This window comes from Punctularia strigosozonata (assembly GCF_000264995.1).
Source record: "Punctularia strigosozonata HHB-11173 SS5 unplaced genomic scaffold PUNSTscaffold_17, whole genome shotgun sequence".
NCBI lineage: Eukaryota > Fungi > Basidiomycota > Agaricomycetes > Corticiales > Punctulariaceae > Punctularia > Punctularia strigosozonata.
In genome coordinates, this window is record NW_006767449.1 from 397,083 (window position 1) to 414,739 (window position 17,657).

A 17,657-nucleotide genomic window follows, 5' to 3' on the forward strand; every position below is an offset into this window, starting at 1 on the left:
CGTTGGCCTCTGTGTCCATTCACACAGCACAAGCTCCTTGATACTTAGCCACCTTGTATATAGTTTGGTCATGCATATATCTAACAATGTATAGGCTAACATTACAGTTCAGGACCTGAGACTGACTTGATTCATGGTAGGTGTAAGTTGGGAGCCCTGCTATCACCACTATACAGATACATACCAAATCTATGGGTGCTATATTGACTGCACCTATGAGCTATGTATCACTATGTAGCTAGTACTTTGAACTAAATTACCTATAATTACTATATAGCACTATATAGCAACTGACCTACTTCTACATAGCAACCATAGCACTATATAGCAACTGGGTGACTTCTATATAGCATCCATAGCACGACAATAGTGTCCATAGTTCTGAGGGGCAGCTATATAGATCAAGATTTTTTCAGATGCGGAAAGGAAGAACTTTCTGCATGCAGTACAATGGCGATACCCAGCTTCGTGAAGGGCTTGTTGCACTTGACGCATGGTGACAGTCCCCACATGATCAGTGACAGCCCCGCCAGCCTCCCGCCTCCCCGCCAGCATCCCTCCTCTTGTCCGCCTCCGCCCAACGCCGAGCTCGAGCCGCCAATGCGGTCGTACTCGGCGTCGTCTCGTCGCCTCGCTCCCTCCTTCCCACAGCACCGAGCGCGACCGCGTTGGCGGCTCGCGCTCGGTGTCGCCTCCCTTCTCGCCCTCGCACACCGCCCAGTCCCGAGCGTGAGCCGCCAACGCGGTCCCGCTCTTCGCCCAACGCCCTCGCCCCCGCACTTCGCTCAGCCCCGAGCGCGAGCCGCCAATGTGGTCGCGTTCGGCGTCGCCTCCCTTCTCGCCCCCGCACACCGCCCAGCTTCGAGCGTGAGCCGCCAACGCGGTCGCGCTCGGCGTCGCCTCTCACCCTCGCGGCCCCCTTCGCCCGACGCCGAGCGCGAGCCGCCAACGCGGTCGCGTTCGGCGTCGCCTCCCAACCTCTGGCCCCCCCTTCGTCCAACGCCGAGCGAGAGCCGCCAAATGCGGCTCCTTGCTCGGTACGCATCGGGTTCGGGAAGGCCGACAGCGCGCCGTTTGCTCCCGGCAAGGGCAACAACGTCAGTAGCCCGATCCCGACGACACCGGGCGCGTTGACGAAGTCCCCCGGCACGCCGTCGGGCGTGAGCGGCATGGACGTTCAGCTGCAGTCGACCCCGACCCGGGCTCTGTGGATTGGCGTCGACGACCACTCCGGCTGGCTTGGCAACACAGTAAGTCCGGCCATCGTGGGCTGTTTCGTTCTTGAAGTCTGAGTCGCTTCGCAGGTGGTTCAGACGCTCTTCGAGAAGTGCTTCCCTACCCCTCGAATGTCTGTAGTGCTTACATAATCAATACTTTCACTACTTGATACGCTTTTGTAACTTATAAAATATCATGAAAAATAATAATTCTTTACTATAATTTGAATGATTACCAGTGATATATAATAAATTAATAAAAGTAATTTTACTCTGATGACTACAACATCTATTGAGCATATGATTGCTGTAGAGTTTACATAGGATATATAGTTGCAGTAGCACTGATGTGTGAGCTATATAGCACTAAGGTGTGCCCTACATAGCTACTGTAGCCATGACAGTACCCTCTATAGCACCTATAGCACTATGATAGCATTGGCTGGCAGATTTCTAGCACGGGTAGCAAAGGACATCGCTATGGACCTATGGAGACTATATGGCACTATGTAGTGCCATATAGTGATCTAGATTTTTTCAGATGCGCTTCTGCTGCTAAAAAGTGCCTTGCATGAGCTCGGGATAACTCTGAAAGAGACTGGAGTACTGTCATTTGGACTGATGAATTGGCAATCGAGACTGGCGAGTACTCAATGCACCGGAAGGTTACACGTCGGCCTAGAGAAGAGATTCTCCTTGATACCATAGAGCCGACATTCCGCAGTGGAAGGAAGTCAATCATGGTCTGGGGCTGCATTGCTCACAACAAGAAAGGACCGTTGATCATGCTGGAAACAGCAGCAATTGCAAAGGGAAAGAAGTCCAGAGGCAGGTTGGGTGGAGATGAATATGTCAGGCAGGTGTTGCGGGGACCTTTGATCAATTGGAAAAGGAATATGGAGGTGGAGAGAGGTCAGGAGATGTTAGTGGTTGAAGATGGGGCACCAGCACACCATAGCGTTGTGGCAAAACAGGCTCGAGAGGAGTTGGGCATCAAGAGCCTTCCATACATGGCAAGCTCTCCTGATCTTAATCCCATTGAACCCCTTTGGCTCTCACTCAAGACCCGGGTAGCCAATATCCGAGGGTCTTCCAATTCTATTCAAGCACTGAAAGCAGCTGTGCAGAAGGCATGGGAGGAGATTACAGATGAGGAAGTGGGAAAGCACACCCAGGCAATGAATGCTCGTGTTGAGGCAATCAAGAAAGCTCATGGTTGGCACACATCATTTTAATACACTACATAGCCTACAGTATATCCCCACAATACAATAGCTATGCACTGTGAGATGCTCACTTGTGGAACTCAAAGTAGTGCGAAGGGTTGAGGTCAGTCAGGTGACCCATTCACACACTTTCTGGAGGCGCGAGTACAGTACACTACACAAGAAAGTGAGTGACAAATGTCTAGAAACATGATTTTGGGAGATAATTGTTGTCATAGAATCTTGTTTGGTGTCTCCAGAACCATGGAGTTGATATTTTGGTGGAACTGTAAGCTGAACAACACCAGAGGTGAGCACCACAGCCACTGACTGCACATGCACACAACGGTACACTGCTGGCAGGCAATGGGTAGATGGTCTCATGCAAAGCATAACCTTTGTAGTGCAGAATACCAGATATTGGGAAAGTCAAATTATAGAGGAAAATTGTTGATGGATGACAAGAAAGTATGTTCAATGCACTCATTACATTGGCATCATTATTTCATATGGCCACAGGGGCCCACTGATAGGACCATAGAAGCTGCAAAAGTTGCGCAGATACATGCATCAAGAACACTCCAGTCCAGAAAAGGGCAAGGAGGATGATGGCAAGATGTGCATCACCCATTCTCTGTCATTTTTACAAAGCGCTGCACAATATGATAGAGAGAGCAGAGACATATGCCTGGTGAAAGCACACATTAGTGAATTGTACCAATGCCCACCACGTGCAATGGTACTCACATGTGTTGCAGTTTTTATGGTGTTCCTGCCACGCCAGGACGTGTGCTCTTTGGCGTGTCCATAAAGCAAAAGTCCCGTCAACACAAGTGTCCCAGCCAGCCTCAGACCTCAGAGGAACAATCCAACATAACCTCCCAAATCCACCATGTGAACATTCCAACCACGTCACAGAGATGTGCCTCAAGAGAGATTGTTCAATGTGCTCTTGTGTTGTATGGGCTGCAAGAAATGGAGGACAGCAAGCAAAATAAAGTGAGATTCAGACAATACACAGAAAGCAAGTAGGATCAACGGAAACTCCTCAAGTTCCATCTGAAAAAATCCAAATTTATATAGCCACCCCTCACAACTATGCATGCTATCATAACTCTAGGTATGCTATGCGGTCCACACATACTTCCTATAGAGTTCTATACATGCTCAGTTATTTACTATATAGTACAATATAGCAGTTATAGCTCAGGGTATTAGCTACATAAAATTCTATAGTAAATATGTGCCTACTCCATAGCTGCTATAGCTAATAGGTGTACATGTTATAGCAGTTATAGTTGTTATATGTATCTATGTAGGTGCACTAGTATGGATAGTACGTGCCCTGGGCTTATTACAAGTGTCAGAAATTCAATGCAGTGATCTCTGTATCAAAAACTTATGCACCACCAAACATCATATATAACCAGTAACTAATGACTACCATAAGTTCTGATAAGCACACATTTCCGCATTTGATTAGCAATAGAGAATGCTTTCCCGAATGCTCTCAATACAGTTTCATTTGCAAAAGCCGGATTCTTGGACGCTTGCACCAGGCTTGGCGCTGATACGTGGTGCATGTGGTTTGAGGAGGTGTCGGTATATGCAGGGGCAATGATTGGCATAGTAAGTCATTGCATGGTCATGATACAGTGACTGATTCATTGCATATGTAGATCAAATACAGCTCGTCACAGATGCGTGGTGAATTGAAGACAAAAGCCCAGCTTCTTGTGGACACTAATTATGGTTTCAGTGATCTGACCACTGCCAAAACCAAGGACTCGTGCAGATGTTGCTCAACCGTGAATCGTTCCACTTCAAAGACCCCATAGAAGATGAAGAGAATGAGGGACTCGAAGGGCAAGTCCCACATGTTCATAAGTTGCTCTTGCGTTTGTTTGATCCTGCCTTTCACTCAGGCATGAAGACAAAGACGACAAATCGGAATGGGGCAGGATCGATGCTGATGTCATGGCACGCCTCCAGTACTCGTCTTTCCCTGTTTCCCCGCATTCCTCACACGCTCTTTTTATCCTTTCAGGTTTCCTAGGAGCTCCCAGACACTCCTTCTATTCTTTCAGGTTTCCTAGGAGCCCCATATACTCTTCTATCCTTTCGGGTCTCCTAGGGCCTCCGCACATTGCACGACCTTCCTAGGCCGTTCCACTGGTCACGTGCCAGGCACCTGAGGAGCCTCCCTCTCTCTCATTGGACCATCCCTCATGTTGCTGATGGATTACTCAGCTACTATATAGTCGCCTGTCGCACCAGGGAGCAACTCAGACTTGTTCTCTAAGTTGCTTCCCTGCCTTGTGCGACAGGTATGTGTATTCATCTCGTATCTTTGTATATATCCTCAGTTGCTTCCCTGCCTTGTGCGACAGCATCTCCACCACCGTCCCGAGGGATCCACACTGCTCCTAGGAGGTCCAGCGCATACCCTGACAGCTGATTCTCCAAGGTCAAGTCCGGTGCCTGTGCCTGCGCTGTGTCTGTCATCTCAGACAAGGATGCCTGCCATAGAGTGTGTATATATCTAGCCTGCTATCAGATTTGCCACTGACCGTGCTGTTGTTCATAGGAATTAGGCCAGAACCATCACTCTGTGCGTATCCCTCATCACCACCATCACGGTCAACTGATTGCATCACACCATAGATTACCCAAGATCACCTCAAAGGTTGCTGCAGAGCATGTCAAAGATGCGAGCACACTTGTGTTCTACATGCACAGGGCTACCATCACTACTCTTCGCCTCATGCCCCCTATTCTTGACCGCATGGGCCGACCAGTCACGGTCGAGCAGGTTGTCAACCTGTATCAAACCTTGGACATCTCACTCCCTCTGGAAACACTCATACAACAGGTCGTCGACGAGCACGCGAGCACTTATCATAATGTCCCAGCTGTGTTGGATGGTACCCTCATATGACTTGGTCTGTGATGCAGTGACTGACCTCTTCGCAGTTGCTCTCAACCTGCAGCAGGACTCTGCTCAAGGCATCTCCAACGATCACGTCAATGCCGCCGGTGGGACATTTACCCTTCTCACTCAATCATACAAGGATTGATCACCTCGTAGCTCCTTTCCAGATTCAGACCAATCATGTTGGACTCGCCCAAGGTGCTTCCATGAGTACCAGGTTACACCAGCAACCTTGGCCGATGCGTGGATCCAATCATATGGTGATTGATCACCTTGTAGCTCCTTTCCAGATTCAGACCAATCGTGTTGGACTTGCCCAAGGTGCTTCTATGAGTACTGGATTACCCCAGCAACCTTGGCCGATGCATGGATCCAATCATGATGCATGTGGGACATTTCACCTTAATACTCGGTCATACGGCAATTGATCACCTCATAGCTCCTTTCCAGATTCGGACCGATCACGTTGGACTCGCCCAAGGTTCTTCCATGAGTACCGGTTTACCCCAACAACCTTGGCCGGTGCATGGATTCAACCAACTTATTGTTCCCGATGTTGGTCTCTTTCCAACTACAGACAGTGCACATGTTGGTGATTTTGCCCCGCAGGATGATTTTGCCCAAGCAGGATGGTGCTTGTTGATCTAACATCACCAATGCATCAGGAAATTTTTGGTCTGGGTATTGAAGTGGGTAGCATACCGCCAGGCAGCCACCCTCCAGTCCAGGGAGAATTGTACACTAATTTGTGTTGTCGAGTCCTCGCCAAACAAAAAAGGGACTGTTGATTGTGACTATTGATTCTTCGGACATAGCGCTCATATAGATTTCTGCCCAATTGCTGTCTGTCATGTATGTATGTATGTATTGCGGTGTTCAAAGAAAATGTGGTTTATGGTGCTCTACAAGTTGTTGTCTGAGTCAAACAAAGTACCCCATGCCTTATCGTCCGATCCCTGTAGACCATGGGTCACTGCGCAATCAGGATGCCCCTTCATCAATCCATGCACATCACAAACCCTTGCTGCTACCTGTAGCGAAACCGTGTTGCCAGGCTGACGTGGAAAAAAAGCTATCCTCCGTTTCTTGTAGCCCGCAAAACATGAGAGCGCATTGAACATTCTCTCTCAAGGCACATCTCCATGACACGGTTGAAATGTCTACATGGTGGATTCGGGAGATTATGTTGGATCGTTCCTCTGAGGAATGAGGCTGGCTGAGACACTTGTGTTGACAGAACTTTTGCTTTACGGACCCGCCCAGGAGCACACATCCTGACGTGGCCGGAACACCATAACAACTGCAACTGTCAGGGTAAGCGCTGGACCTCCTGGGAGCAGCGCAGATCCCTCGGGACGGTGGCGGAGACGCTGTCGCACAAGGCAGGGAAGCAACTGAGAGAACAAGTCTGAGTTGCTCCCTGGTGCGACAGGCGACTATATAGTAGCTGAGTAATCCATCAACAACACGAGGGATGGTCCAATGAGAGAGGGAGGCTCCTCGGGTGCCCGGCACGTGACCAGTGGAACGGCCTAGGAAGGCCGCGCAATGCGCGGAGGCCCTAGGAGACCCGAAAAGATAGAAGAATGTATGGGGCTCCTAGGAAACCTGAAAGAATAGAAGGAGTGTCTGGGAGCTCCTAGGAAACCTGAAAGGGTAAAAAGAGCGTGTGGGGAATGCAGGGAAACAGGAAAAGACGAGTACTAGAGGTGTGCCATGACACAGGGGGTGTCACCGTGACCAAGTCCAGTACAGAAAAACCAACTCCTTCCCCTTACGGGGGAAGTCGGAATTGTCTGATACGATATTGTAAGGAGTGCAACACTTGTGCATGTGAGGGAGAGAAAAGGGAGCATGTAGCGTGCAATGAATCAGTTGAATCCTGTCGTATTGCAAAAGAACTATGCGCTACGATATAAAGTCTTTGCATTTATATAGGTGTTGGGTCTTGAGGTGATGTAATTGATTTGTAAGGTTTGCGTCATTCTGTGCAACAAACTGATTATCCGTTACAGATATACCCCATCGCATACTAGACCCTGCGGTCGACAGCAATATGTGCATGAGAGACCACGCGCAGCTACGGGTTAAGTCTTGCTTCCCCTAGACCCTCATGACTTCCCGCCTTTCCCAGCCGCCTGAGTCTCCTCGCGCAGTTTGCTCTGTATGACGGTGAGCAGGAAGTTGAGATTCTCCTGCTTCTTCGTTATAGTATCTTGCAGCGTCTCCAGGTTCCCGCGTACGAAGTCCACCTTAGCCTGATAATATTTAGTCGCTTGTTGTCGAGACTAGATAGCGATCGTGGATCAGCGATGAAGGGGGAACGAGTACAATATTGCATGGGACGCGCCTTCTTGACATAGTATCCCGTTCCGACATCGACAATCACATTTTCCACGTCGCATAGTTTGCCCGGTACGTATAGCGAGTTTGTTAATGGGACGAGAGTCGTTTTATCTGTGACAGGCTGTTAGGCATTGCCGTGGTCGACGATGAGACTGTATCACGCACCTTTGTTTTCCGGATTAATCTCTTTGACGTTCTCAATGCATGCGCTGAACTTGGCAAGCGCCGCCTTCAGTTGCGTGAACGAGTTCGTCAGATGGGTCAATTCCTAAATTCCACGTCCTGCATGAGTACAATCCCGTCCATGGATAGAGGGCGTGCAAACGTACCTCTTCCAGCTGCCTCCGCACATCCGACAGTTGCTGCAAGTCGAGGTCGGTAACGTTGATCTGTTGGCCTTGGGGAGCTGAAGCCATCCTCGTCCCTGAAACTAAAGCGCGGAGCGAATTCAAGGGCCAATCGCGTGACAATGGCCGTAACAACCTTTCGCGTGCCGATCAGGGACGTGTGACGCTACGTCACCACCGAACTTCATCTTCTCACCCCGACAAGGCGTTGAATGACACTCTGGCTCGTTTGCGACACCTGTTTCCATACATCCGTTCTCGGTCCTTTCCCTAATTCCCACCAACACCCATACTTATTATTCACGAAGTGGAAGACGTTTTTTGATGACTGCGGATGCAAGCTCTACGAGGATACCCCAGGATGTCGGTACGTCGGACATACAATTATACTCGCGATATGAACTTCTGCTGACTGTGTAATGACTTCGCTGGGGCAGTCGCCATATTTCACGCTTCGTTCCATCCGACCCAAGGAAATACATTGGACTGGTCATTGAAAGCAAGTCCTGGTATGTCCCATCCTATGCTATGGCTGTGTTTGCGGCGAAGATTAACGTTGTTTGGCGTGGAGATTTGGACCTTAATCACGTCGAATTTAGTGCGCTGCCAAGTGGGCTTCATCTTGTTGAGGAAGATGTCGTGTCAGTGTTGTCTCCCTGGCCGCAGGCTTGTCAAGCCTAACTCACAGTCCATGCGGGCGCACAGATATTTTACGAAAGGCCCACACCATGGTGTGTGCGTCTTCCGCCGCCGCCGAACAACCGAGCATGGTCATCGAGGCTTTCGACTCTCATCTCTTGGCATACTCCTGGCCAAATCCGCAAGACCTCGACCTTGGGTGCGTCGTTCCGTACGCCGTATCGGAACTGTGCATACTTACCGCAGCACAACAGCGCCACGTACCCGCTCTGAAACGATTGATCTCCAATATATATTCGTCCTTGGAAGACCACGATACCCTGGACATATCCGAAGCCGATTTCGACCCTGCGCGCGTCTTTTTCGAGGAGCGTAAAGTTCAACGAGCAGATTTGGGCGGTGCAGGTGACTGGCGAGGGTGGCCGAGCGATCTGGATGGCGTGCGTGTTTCTAACGTTCATACCAACATTGCTGCTCACACGGATTGAACCTTCAGCCCGACGCCGACTCCTATGGCCTTGCGCCCAATCCAACATTACATCTCCCTCATCTCCTCCGGATATTAGGTCCCTCAGCTCTGACGCTCTATAAACATGTCCTCGGCCGGCGGCGCATCCTCATATTCACGCTCCCGCCCGTAGAGGCGGCCTGTATCCTATGTCAGGTGGCCAGCGACATCTGTTTCGAGGCCCAAGTAGACTCAACGCACACTAGCAGTAGTGTCGAAGGGGTATTGATCGAGGGCTTGTCTGACGGAGAGGACGTGGGCGTGGCTGGGGAGGCATTCGGACGCGATACGTCGAGAGAGACGAAGCTGAAGGGACGGAATGCGGATGGCATCAAGGCTCTCGGGATGGTCAACTTGAACGACATGGACAAATTGAAGGAGGAAGGGGCAAATGGTCGTGGCTGGATAGCATGTAGGGCTTACGAAATTCACTGCTTATGGTGACTGATGGCAGATTTGCAGGCACGACTGACGCTATATTCCTCGAGAAACCATCCTACTACGACCTCCTCATCGACCTCACGACATCCACACCATCCAAGGCGTCCCGGCCGACATTACACATTTCCAGACCTATGGCACAAAAACCTGGCACCAGAGGACCATCTCACGAACTAGTGACCGTGCGCTTCACGTGGAGCGACGTGAAACTCGTATGTTCTACTTCCCACCTCGCACCAATACTTCCGACTAACTGACCACATTCTACAGTGGACAGAATTGAATCGCATCCTCGACCGTGATGGTTCGGGCCATCACCACGACTGCGCCGACTGCGGCGTGCCCGCCTCGTCCTCCTCCTCCTCCTCAAGCCCAGGTTCACCCAATGCAAAACCGAAGACTTCAGCGTGGACCGACGTCTGGCGGTTATACGAAGACGTGTGCGTCATATGCGCCGGGCTTTGGATGGGCAGCTGGCGCGCCAACTCCCGGGCGTCCTACACGTCCGTGAATGGGAATCAGTGGGGCCAGGCGCGCGAGGATGGAGACCAGGACCTCAGCATCGACGGGACATACGTCCGCAACCTGGGCATGGGCATCGAGGGCCGGCCGAGCGTGAGCTCGAGCATGGGCATGGCAAGTAGCACCAGCACCAGCAGCGCAGGATTCGGTAGCGGGATTGGCAACAACGGCGGAGGCGCGGGCATTGGCAACAGCGGAAGTCGCATAAGCCTCCGCACGATGCGTCGGAGTAGCGGCATATCATCCTGGTCCGCAGGCAAGTCCACCCTGCGTGGGCCCGAGCCATCCTCATCATCGGGCAATGTGAAGTCCGCCTCGGTCTCCGCCACTGTCGCGGAAGCGCAAGTCGAAGATGACGACGACCTCGCGTCGCCTGCTGCCCAGGACGCACGCGAGAACGCCGAGCGCCAGCTGCGCACGACGCTCGCGCTCCTGCAAACGTTTCACGCGCACACGTGCTTCCAGCTCTCGACGCTCGCGGCGTTCCTCCCGCCTGCGTCCGCGATCGAGGGCGGGCGGACCGTGGTGCTCACGCCAAAGGACATCCTTGCATTCGAGCTCGGCCCGCTGAGCACGCTCGACGCGCGATTCGTGGAATGGATCGCGGAGGAGTACGCGGGCGATACGCGGGTGGTGATCAAGCGCGGCTGGAAGGATCTGCTCGGCATGGTTTTTGGATTGAGCTGATTCGCTATCGTATGTCGATGTGTATATGCATAATAGATGGGACTATCTATCGGGATTTTATTCGTTGATTCTGATGCTTTGTAGTTTCTTTCTTCGTCTATACCCCAGGACACTCGCGAGTAAAACGTTCCGCTTGCCCGTATAAGTTTTGTGCACATAATCAAATGGGCCCGTAGGCCACTCCACCGATTCTATTGATCCCTGGATTTGCGATGAAAGTACGAAAACGTGAACGCATATTAGCTATCGGTAAAGAGCGCATGTTTGGTCGGTTAAAGCCTGATAATTACTAGCGGATGCCCTAAGTACCCCAAATAAAAACAATAGACGTCCATCAATATACAACAGAGAATCCTCAAGCGTTAGTGGGGGTTGCAACTTCCCCGAAGTGTAATATACGGAAAGCATGCATAATATGCAATGGAAGAAATGCAGTGATCCGCCGAGACGCGAGTGTGCGACTGCGGGGCATGCTCGGATAGAGTACAAGGTCGCGCGGTTGCGGCGGCTGCGCGGATACCAGCGAGTGTCTTGGGGGACGGTCTAGTACGAGAAGGTCGTCATCCAGGGGTTAAGCACAATAGGGAACAGAATATGACATCCGACAACGAGAGCCATCTTCATATCGAACGCAAGTCAGCAAGGTGTCCCCGCGAACTGTCAATGAAGGGCGACTCACCGGGAAGATGACGTCCCAATCGCTCGGGTCAATCCTCCATCCCATCGGCATGACGGGCAGCGTCAACACGATCATGGCGGCGACGCAGAACCCGCAGACAACGAACGAAAGCCAGAAGCGCTTGAATATGCGCGGAATCTCGACGAAGAAGTTGGAACGCTCGACCTCCTTCTTCGTCGCGCCCCACTGGATGTTGTACGAGAAGAGGTGGGCGAGGAGTGCCTTGGACAGGTGAATGCTCAGTCCGCCGAAGAAGAAGAAGCTGGAGAAGGCGACATAATTAGTAAATTGCGGGAGTGTAGCAAGGAGGTACTCACAAGAAGGGTATCCACTTGAGATTCTCTGCGAGGGAGTCGAGGAAGCTCCTCTGACCGAGTCGGTATTCAAGTAGGGTGAAGCCGAGGTTACCCGCGCCTGGGACGTACCGGTTAACATAGATCACGACAACATTTGCAGGGATACTCACAAGGGAAAACTACGACGCAAGCCAGCCAGATTTCGAAGCTGTGGAGGTAGAACGCGTCGACCTCGATCGCCCATCCGACGAGCAAGAAGTTGAGCACCGTGAGGATGAACGAAACCGCGATGCCGTAGTACGAAAACATGTAGGACATCATGCTGATCTTGTAGTGCACCGGCGCGTCGCTCCAGACGAAGATCCTGAGCTGCTTATTGATCGGGCCTAGGCGCCACCAGTCCTTGAGCGGGTTGAAGATGAGCTCGTTGCATCCGTACGCGTACTTCTCCCAGCGATTGAGCTCATCGTCGGGCGTCAGACTGACGCCCTCTTCGAATCCGCCGCCGGAGTAAGTTGCCCAGCGAATGATGTACCCTTTGAGCTGGAGCCTCATAGCCATGTCGAAGTCTTCGGACACGTTCGTCTCCGACCAGATCTTCGTCTTCCCGTCGGCCGGGTCGACGAACGCGGCGTCCTGTAGCGCGGACCACCGGAGGAACGCGTTGTGTCCGACGAACGGCGCGACCTCGCCATTGGCGCAGACCATCGATATGCACTTGTTGATCCTCCGCGTGAAGTGCGTGATGCCGTTTTCAAAGTAATGGTGCGCGACCTGCATCACGCCCGACTCGTGCTGGATGATCGCCACGTCCGGGCACTCGGCCAGCTCCCGCGCGGCGTCGCGCAGGCAGTCCTCGGGCACGACCGTGTCCGAGTCGACGATGAGGATAACGTCGCCCACGCGGATGCTCCGCCCATTGCGGGCCCAGGGCTGGTACCGCCGGCCACTCTCCTCGAACGTTTCCTCCACCGCACAGGCCAGCGCCTTATCCTCGAGCGTCGGCCCGCCCTCCTCTTCATCGTCTTCCCCGCGCTCTATCATCTCCTTCAAGATGCGCTCCATCTTGAGCGACATCGCGAGACCGTAGTTCATGTTGCTGGCCTTCTTGAACCGGCCCGCGCGCTTGAACCCGTCCGGCTCGTTGCTGTGCCCCGGGCGCGCCACCCACCCGATGTTGTGGTCGGCATAGAACGACATCCGCGCCTTCCGATCTGCCTCCGAGATGAGCTGCATCCCGTCGTCGTGGATGAAGATCGCGCTCGTGCCCCCTTGGCGGGCGTACGTCTGCATAGCGCGTTTGAGCGAGAACACGCTCGGCGCGATCGTCTGCTCCAGGCTCTCCTTGTACACCGGCATTTCGATCGTGATGTGCGGCAGAGCGGCGTCGACAGCCTTGTTCGGCGAGGGCTTGACGGCCGAGTAGTACTTCGAGTTTTCGTGGTAGTGCGCGACCGGGCCGAGGATGCATGAGAGCTGGCCGACGACCTGGAGCGCGAAGAAGAGCGCAACGCAGAAGAGAAAAGGCGAGGTGATCATGAGCGCGAAACGAACGGGCGAGTGGTCTAGCGCATATTCTTGGATCATGAGCGAGAGGCCCGACCCCAAAAAGACTGTGTCAAGATGTGCTTGTATATGAGCACGCGGACGAAACGCAGACAGGAGAAGGCGAACGCACATATGGACAACGCGGCTGCGAGCCCGTTGTAAGCAGGCGCGAAAAGCCGGATCGGGCGCTCCTCGAGGTTCTTCTCGAGATCTTTCTCGGGACGAGCGCTCCCGCTCGCCGCGCCGCCAGTGCTCCGGAAGCTCCACCACGATCGCTTGCCGGCCCGGTCGCGTGCGTACTGTTCGCGGGCCTGGACGGTGGCCATACCCACCGGCGTCTTCTGCTCGTCGTTGAGGTTCGCACTAGCCTCAGCAATATCCTCGACGACGGGCGCCTTCTCGGTAAGGCCGACCTGCGAAGAGCCGGCGGACATGGCCGAGACATACGAGGGTGCCACAGTGACGGCGGTTTGCGAGTGTGCAAACCGTAAACGCTGCATTACCGGAATAGATAGTTCAAAGACGCGTCTATACGCCATAGATGTAAAGATACTCACGTTCCGCCACACGTATCTGATGAGCTTGTCCTCAAAGTCGCGGTAGAGGGGGAGAATGTTATCCAGCGCGTCCGACCAGATGACAAGCACTCGTTCGTCGCGGATGAACGCGCCGCACTGCTCCTTGTCCGCGCGCCCGAGCTGGGGCATCGTCTCGAGGATCTGGATGCGCGTCTCCGAGTCGAGGTAAATCGCATTCGCGTCCGAGGCGCTGCAACGAGATGCGCCCGTTTAGTTGCCGTGAACGCACGTGGCTATGTCCACGATCGGAGACTCACATCGAGGCGATGGCGGCGTTGACGGCCGCACTCCTAAGCTTGACGGCGATGACGGGGTTGAGGATCTTCACCGCGGCCTCGAATGGCTGCAGAAGGTGGTTCTCGTAGGGAAAGCCGCGAAAGCGCCCCGGCTCGACGCGGAGACAGACGCCGCCATGGATGTTCTCCTCCGTGGGCTTGAACCTGCATCATCCATCATCATATGCCTCTCCCAGTCGTATAAGCAGCAAAGTGGGCCTACCAGGCGTCATCCTGCGTCTGTAACGAGGACGGAGGAATTCAGACGAAAAGAACAAGTGAAGACGAAAGGGCGGCTGACCTCCTGGAACACGTGATGGAGGAGCGCATCGTACGCGTCATAATCCATCCTTATTACCGAGGGAAGGCAAGAAAAGAACAGACGGACGACGAGAGGACAAGCGAGGGCACGGCACGCACGGCTGGAGGGGATCTTCCACCTGCGTCCGGGCCTGCATCACGCTTATAATCGCTCTAATCCAACAGTCGGAGACTCGGAAACGCAGGCACACCGAAGACATGCCCCTCAGGTCCAGATCGTATTGCTGTCACAGCACCGACGGGACATCGGTGTGGAAACTTTGAAGGCACTGCTGGGATCCACGACGGGAAACCCCCGTGAACCAAGCTGAGCCGGTTCAGCTCTCCGAGACGAGCGACAGGGCGCTCACATCCGGCGCGATTTCCGGACACAAGGCGATGGGATGGGAGAGCTGTCGTCGGACGTTGAACGTTGAACGTTAAACCTGTTCATGTCACCGTCACATTCAGCGCCGGGGCCGTCGGACGGCGGTGGGCCCCGAGCTGCGAACACGAAACCATCCCGAATGTCTTGATGGTCTTTTGGATGCCTGCCGTTGGGATGTCGTGATGCTCCTATCGCATCGCCCGCCCGCACCCACGTCCCACGTCGTCCCAACGCGGTACAATCGACCCAGCCTCTCTCTCGCCTTGTGGAACGTGCCTGACCGCCAATCCGCCGCAGAACCAATTTTGAAGAAGGGGTGGTGTGTGTGTGTTGGGATCAAAATATCGACCCGCTCGGATGGGCTCGCCCGTGTGGGATTCAGCAGCAAAAAAAAAGCTCCACTTGCGCGCGTTAAAGCTTGAACTTCGAGCTAGAAGCTGCCCTCGAGGATTGAATGAGCCCGTTGAACGAGGAGCCCAGCGGACAGATCCGCGATAAAGAGGTGCGGAAGTAAAACGCGCGACGTCGTGGCCGTTTGCGGAAAGCCAGAGCACAGCACAGATGCAATCGGGCCTCGCTGCTGCTGAGTTCGAAACACAATTCTCCGCCCGCTCGCGTGGCCGTGGTTGGATTTGGGGAGCCGGATGAGACTTACTGCTACTGTCAATTCGACGCAATTTCTTGTCGGAGAATAGCTGTCTCCGCTAGTTCGTCCCTGGATCTAGGCCTGACGTTACCAGCTTTCATGCGCGTCGTGGACCAACGACTCACGTAAAAAGAAACAACACTGTTACGAGATACATGCACGAAAACGTGTCTGCCTTTTGCTGCCTTTGTTTCTGTGCAATTTGTGGCACCCGTTGGCGTGGGTTCCACTCGGACAACAAGGCGAAGGTGCTGTAGTTGATGGACTGTTTGACGCCCGGGAGCGCAGAGACGGAGATATCGTTCTCGGGGACTCTTCGAATACCCGCCCCACCGAGACTAATTGTGACGGGATGTTTACTCTGACTTCGCATAACGATAACAGACGAGGATGGACAACAGACTCCGAGCACCGTATGGTGGGCTTTCGGGCGAGCCTGAAGACCGAGACATGGCTTCACGATTTGATCCTGCTCAGGAATACGAACGGCGAAAGGATAGGACGGCATCTGATGGATCGTTTCAGATGCGGCCCGTGACGCTATACCTGACCTGCTCAGGATCAGGATCGCTCGTTGCGAAGCTTCGAAATACCAAAGAAGAATCCGTATTGTACCTCACAACGTAAAGAGAAGACCTGGATTCGTGTCAATCCTAAGTCTACCCCGATGGTCGCCGTTCCAACCTTGTCGACCGGTACGCCCCGTTGGGTTGTCCGCGCACGCTGCACGGATATCGCACCCAGCACGCATAACGCGACGGCCTTCCGTTCTCTGGATCTTACAAACGGCGAGGCCGAGTCGAATGCTGTGCCGCCTTCCAACGGTCTTATTCCATCTCTCATCGCAAACTTGGCGGATGAACCTGCTATTGTTACAGCGCCGATCACCGCTCCAGCCAGACTATACACATTGTCATTGCGACTCGCCAATCTCGTCTGTATATATTCCTCTTAGCACCACAACGCGCCGGCTGGCGCTCACGAACGGATACAAGCCATCACATGGTCCTCGTAGCATTAAATCATGCCTCCTCAAGCCTCCAAACTCTGTCTCCGGGCTGGCATAGCTGGCCGCTTGACCACCCCGCCAGGATCTACACCTTACACGTATGTCCGGCGTAAGAACTAACAAACCAATTCTAGTCCCCGATGCCTTGATTCAGAGAGGCAGGCTGATCTCCGTGTTTGTCTCCCGGCGCACGCGACATACTCAGGGTCTCGTCATCCGTCCGGCCAGCTCCGGCTCTCCTTCGGCTGAGCTCAGCGCTCATGACTCTATATCACAGGTCTTCTTGTCGCTCACGCCTTGGCTGTTCAATTTCACGTACCTTCAAAACCCCCGTCCGTCTAACCCCCACGAACACGCGCGCCATACTCAGCACCGCGATTACCAGGTGCAGCTGAACCCCCACGCCCACGTACGAGCAATCCTAAATGCAACGCTCCTTATACGCCGGAATCCGCCCCTAGTGGATCTTCACATAAGCTCGAGCTTTCCAGCCCCGTCTACAGATCCGCCAACGCAGCGGCCCCAGCGAATATTACAGATTTGCCCGCCGTCGATCCACCGGAACTGAACTCTCTATCCCGTCGTCAACCCCGGTCCGATCAGATTCATTCCAGCGCCTTCCAATCTGCACGGTGCATGCCATCGCCTCTAGCCCATGCAGACCCCTAAATCGTGCTCTTCCCCGTTCCGGAAATCTGAGGATGGAGTAGCCGCCATGGCGGATAGCTGCACTAGGATACGCCTCCGACGTCGACGTGCTCAGGCGACCTGTGTCTCGATCTGCGTACTAAGGACGTACAAGCCCTCTGCTTATACATGCGCACGGTTACCTGGGAGTGCGTCATCTCACCCGGCGCGCATCTTATCTCTGTAAACCTTCCGATTCTCTCTCATCTCACGAGGCCGATCTTAGTCGTCCCGGCATTCCAAGTCTCAAGGTTGCACAAGCTCCGAAGCTACGAGCAGCTAGATCTCATAGGAGGATTCGCTCAGGCTGTGCGATCTCGGAGCCTCTCCACGCTCCGGTCAGCTGGTCATCCTGGCCAAGATCCCGGGCCAAGACATCGCCTGTTCCGTTGCTTTCCGGCTAAGTC

General features: G+C 53.5%; 5 protein-coding genes across 5 annotated transcripts; 3 read left to right on the forward strand and 2 right to left on the reverse strand.

The window, feature by feature from the left end:
* Positions 1-450: 450 nt before the first annotated feature.
* PUNSTDRAFT_146471 (uncharacterized protein) lies at positions 451-1,401 on the forward strand (the record flags this gene model as incomplete). Its single annotated transcript, XM_007388245.1, has 3 exons — positions 451-468; positions 525-1,250; positions 1,305-1,401. 3 exons carry the CDS (start codon positions 451-453, stop codon positions 1,365-1,367), a joined length of 807 nt encoding a protein of 268 aa, XP_007388307.1. The 3' UTR covers positions 1,368-1,401.
* A 3,537-nt stretch (positions 1,402-4,938) lies between these two features.
* PUNSTDRAFT_138555 (uncharacterized protein) lies at positions 4,939-5,499 on the forward strand (the record flags this gene model as incomplete). Its single annotated transcript, XM_007388246.1, has 4 exons — positions 4,939-4,952; positions 5,022-5,033; positions 5,087-5,346; positions 5,396-5,499. 4 exons carry the CDS (start codon positions 4,939-4,941, stop codon positions 5,497-5,499), a joined length of 390 nt encoding a protein of 129 aa, XP_007388308.1.
* A 1,829-nt stretch (positions 5,500-7,328) lies between these two features.
* Positions 7,329-8,116, reverse strand: PUNSTDRAFT_122839 (Prefoldin-domain-containing protein; the record flags this gene model as incomplete). The annotated part of the gene is made up of 4 exons (XM_007388247.1): positions 7,329-7,642; positions 7,705-7,811; positions 7,866-7,968; positions 8,030-8,116. 4 exons carry the CDS (start codon positions 8,114-8,116, stop codon positions 7,466-7,468), a joined length of 474 nt encoding a protein of 157 aa, XP_007388309.1. The 3' UTR covers positions 7,329-7,465.
* A 367-nt stretch (positions 8,117-8,483) lies between these two features.
* On the forward strand, positions 8,484-10,844 carry PUNSTDRAFT_76382 (uncharacterized protein; the record flags this gene model as incomplete). The annotated part of the gene is made up of 9 exons (XM_007388248.1): positions 8,484-8,556; positions 8,619-8,688; positions 8,753-8,885; positions 8,941-9,132; positions 9,183-9,402; positions 9,493-9,606; positions 9,657-9,847; positions 9,906-10,380; positions 10,498-10,844. Coding segments are annotated over 9 exons (1,815 nt in total), but the record flags the coding sequence as incomplete, so codon positions are not given.
* Positions 10,845-11,114: 270 nt separating this feature from the next.
* On the reverse strand, positions 11,115-15,088 carry PUNSTDRAFT_122841 (uncharacterized protein). The gene is made up of 8 exons (XM_007388249.1): positions 14,522-15,088; positions 14,444-14,460; positions 14,203-14,385; positions 13,498-14,135; positions 11,990-13,432; positions 11,841-11,937; positions 11,524-11,785; positions 11,115-11,462 (listed from the first exon to the last, which is right to left on the reverse strand). Exons 1-8 carry the CDS (start codon positions 14,567-14,569, stop codon positions 11,388-11,390), a joined length of 2,763 nt encoding a protein of 920 aa, XP_007388311.1. The 5' UTR covers positions 14,570-15,088; the 3' UTR covers positions 11,115-11,387.
* Positions 15,089-17,657: the final 2,569 nt, after the last annotated feature.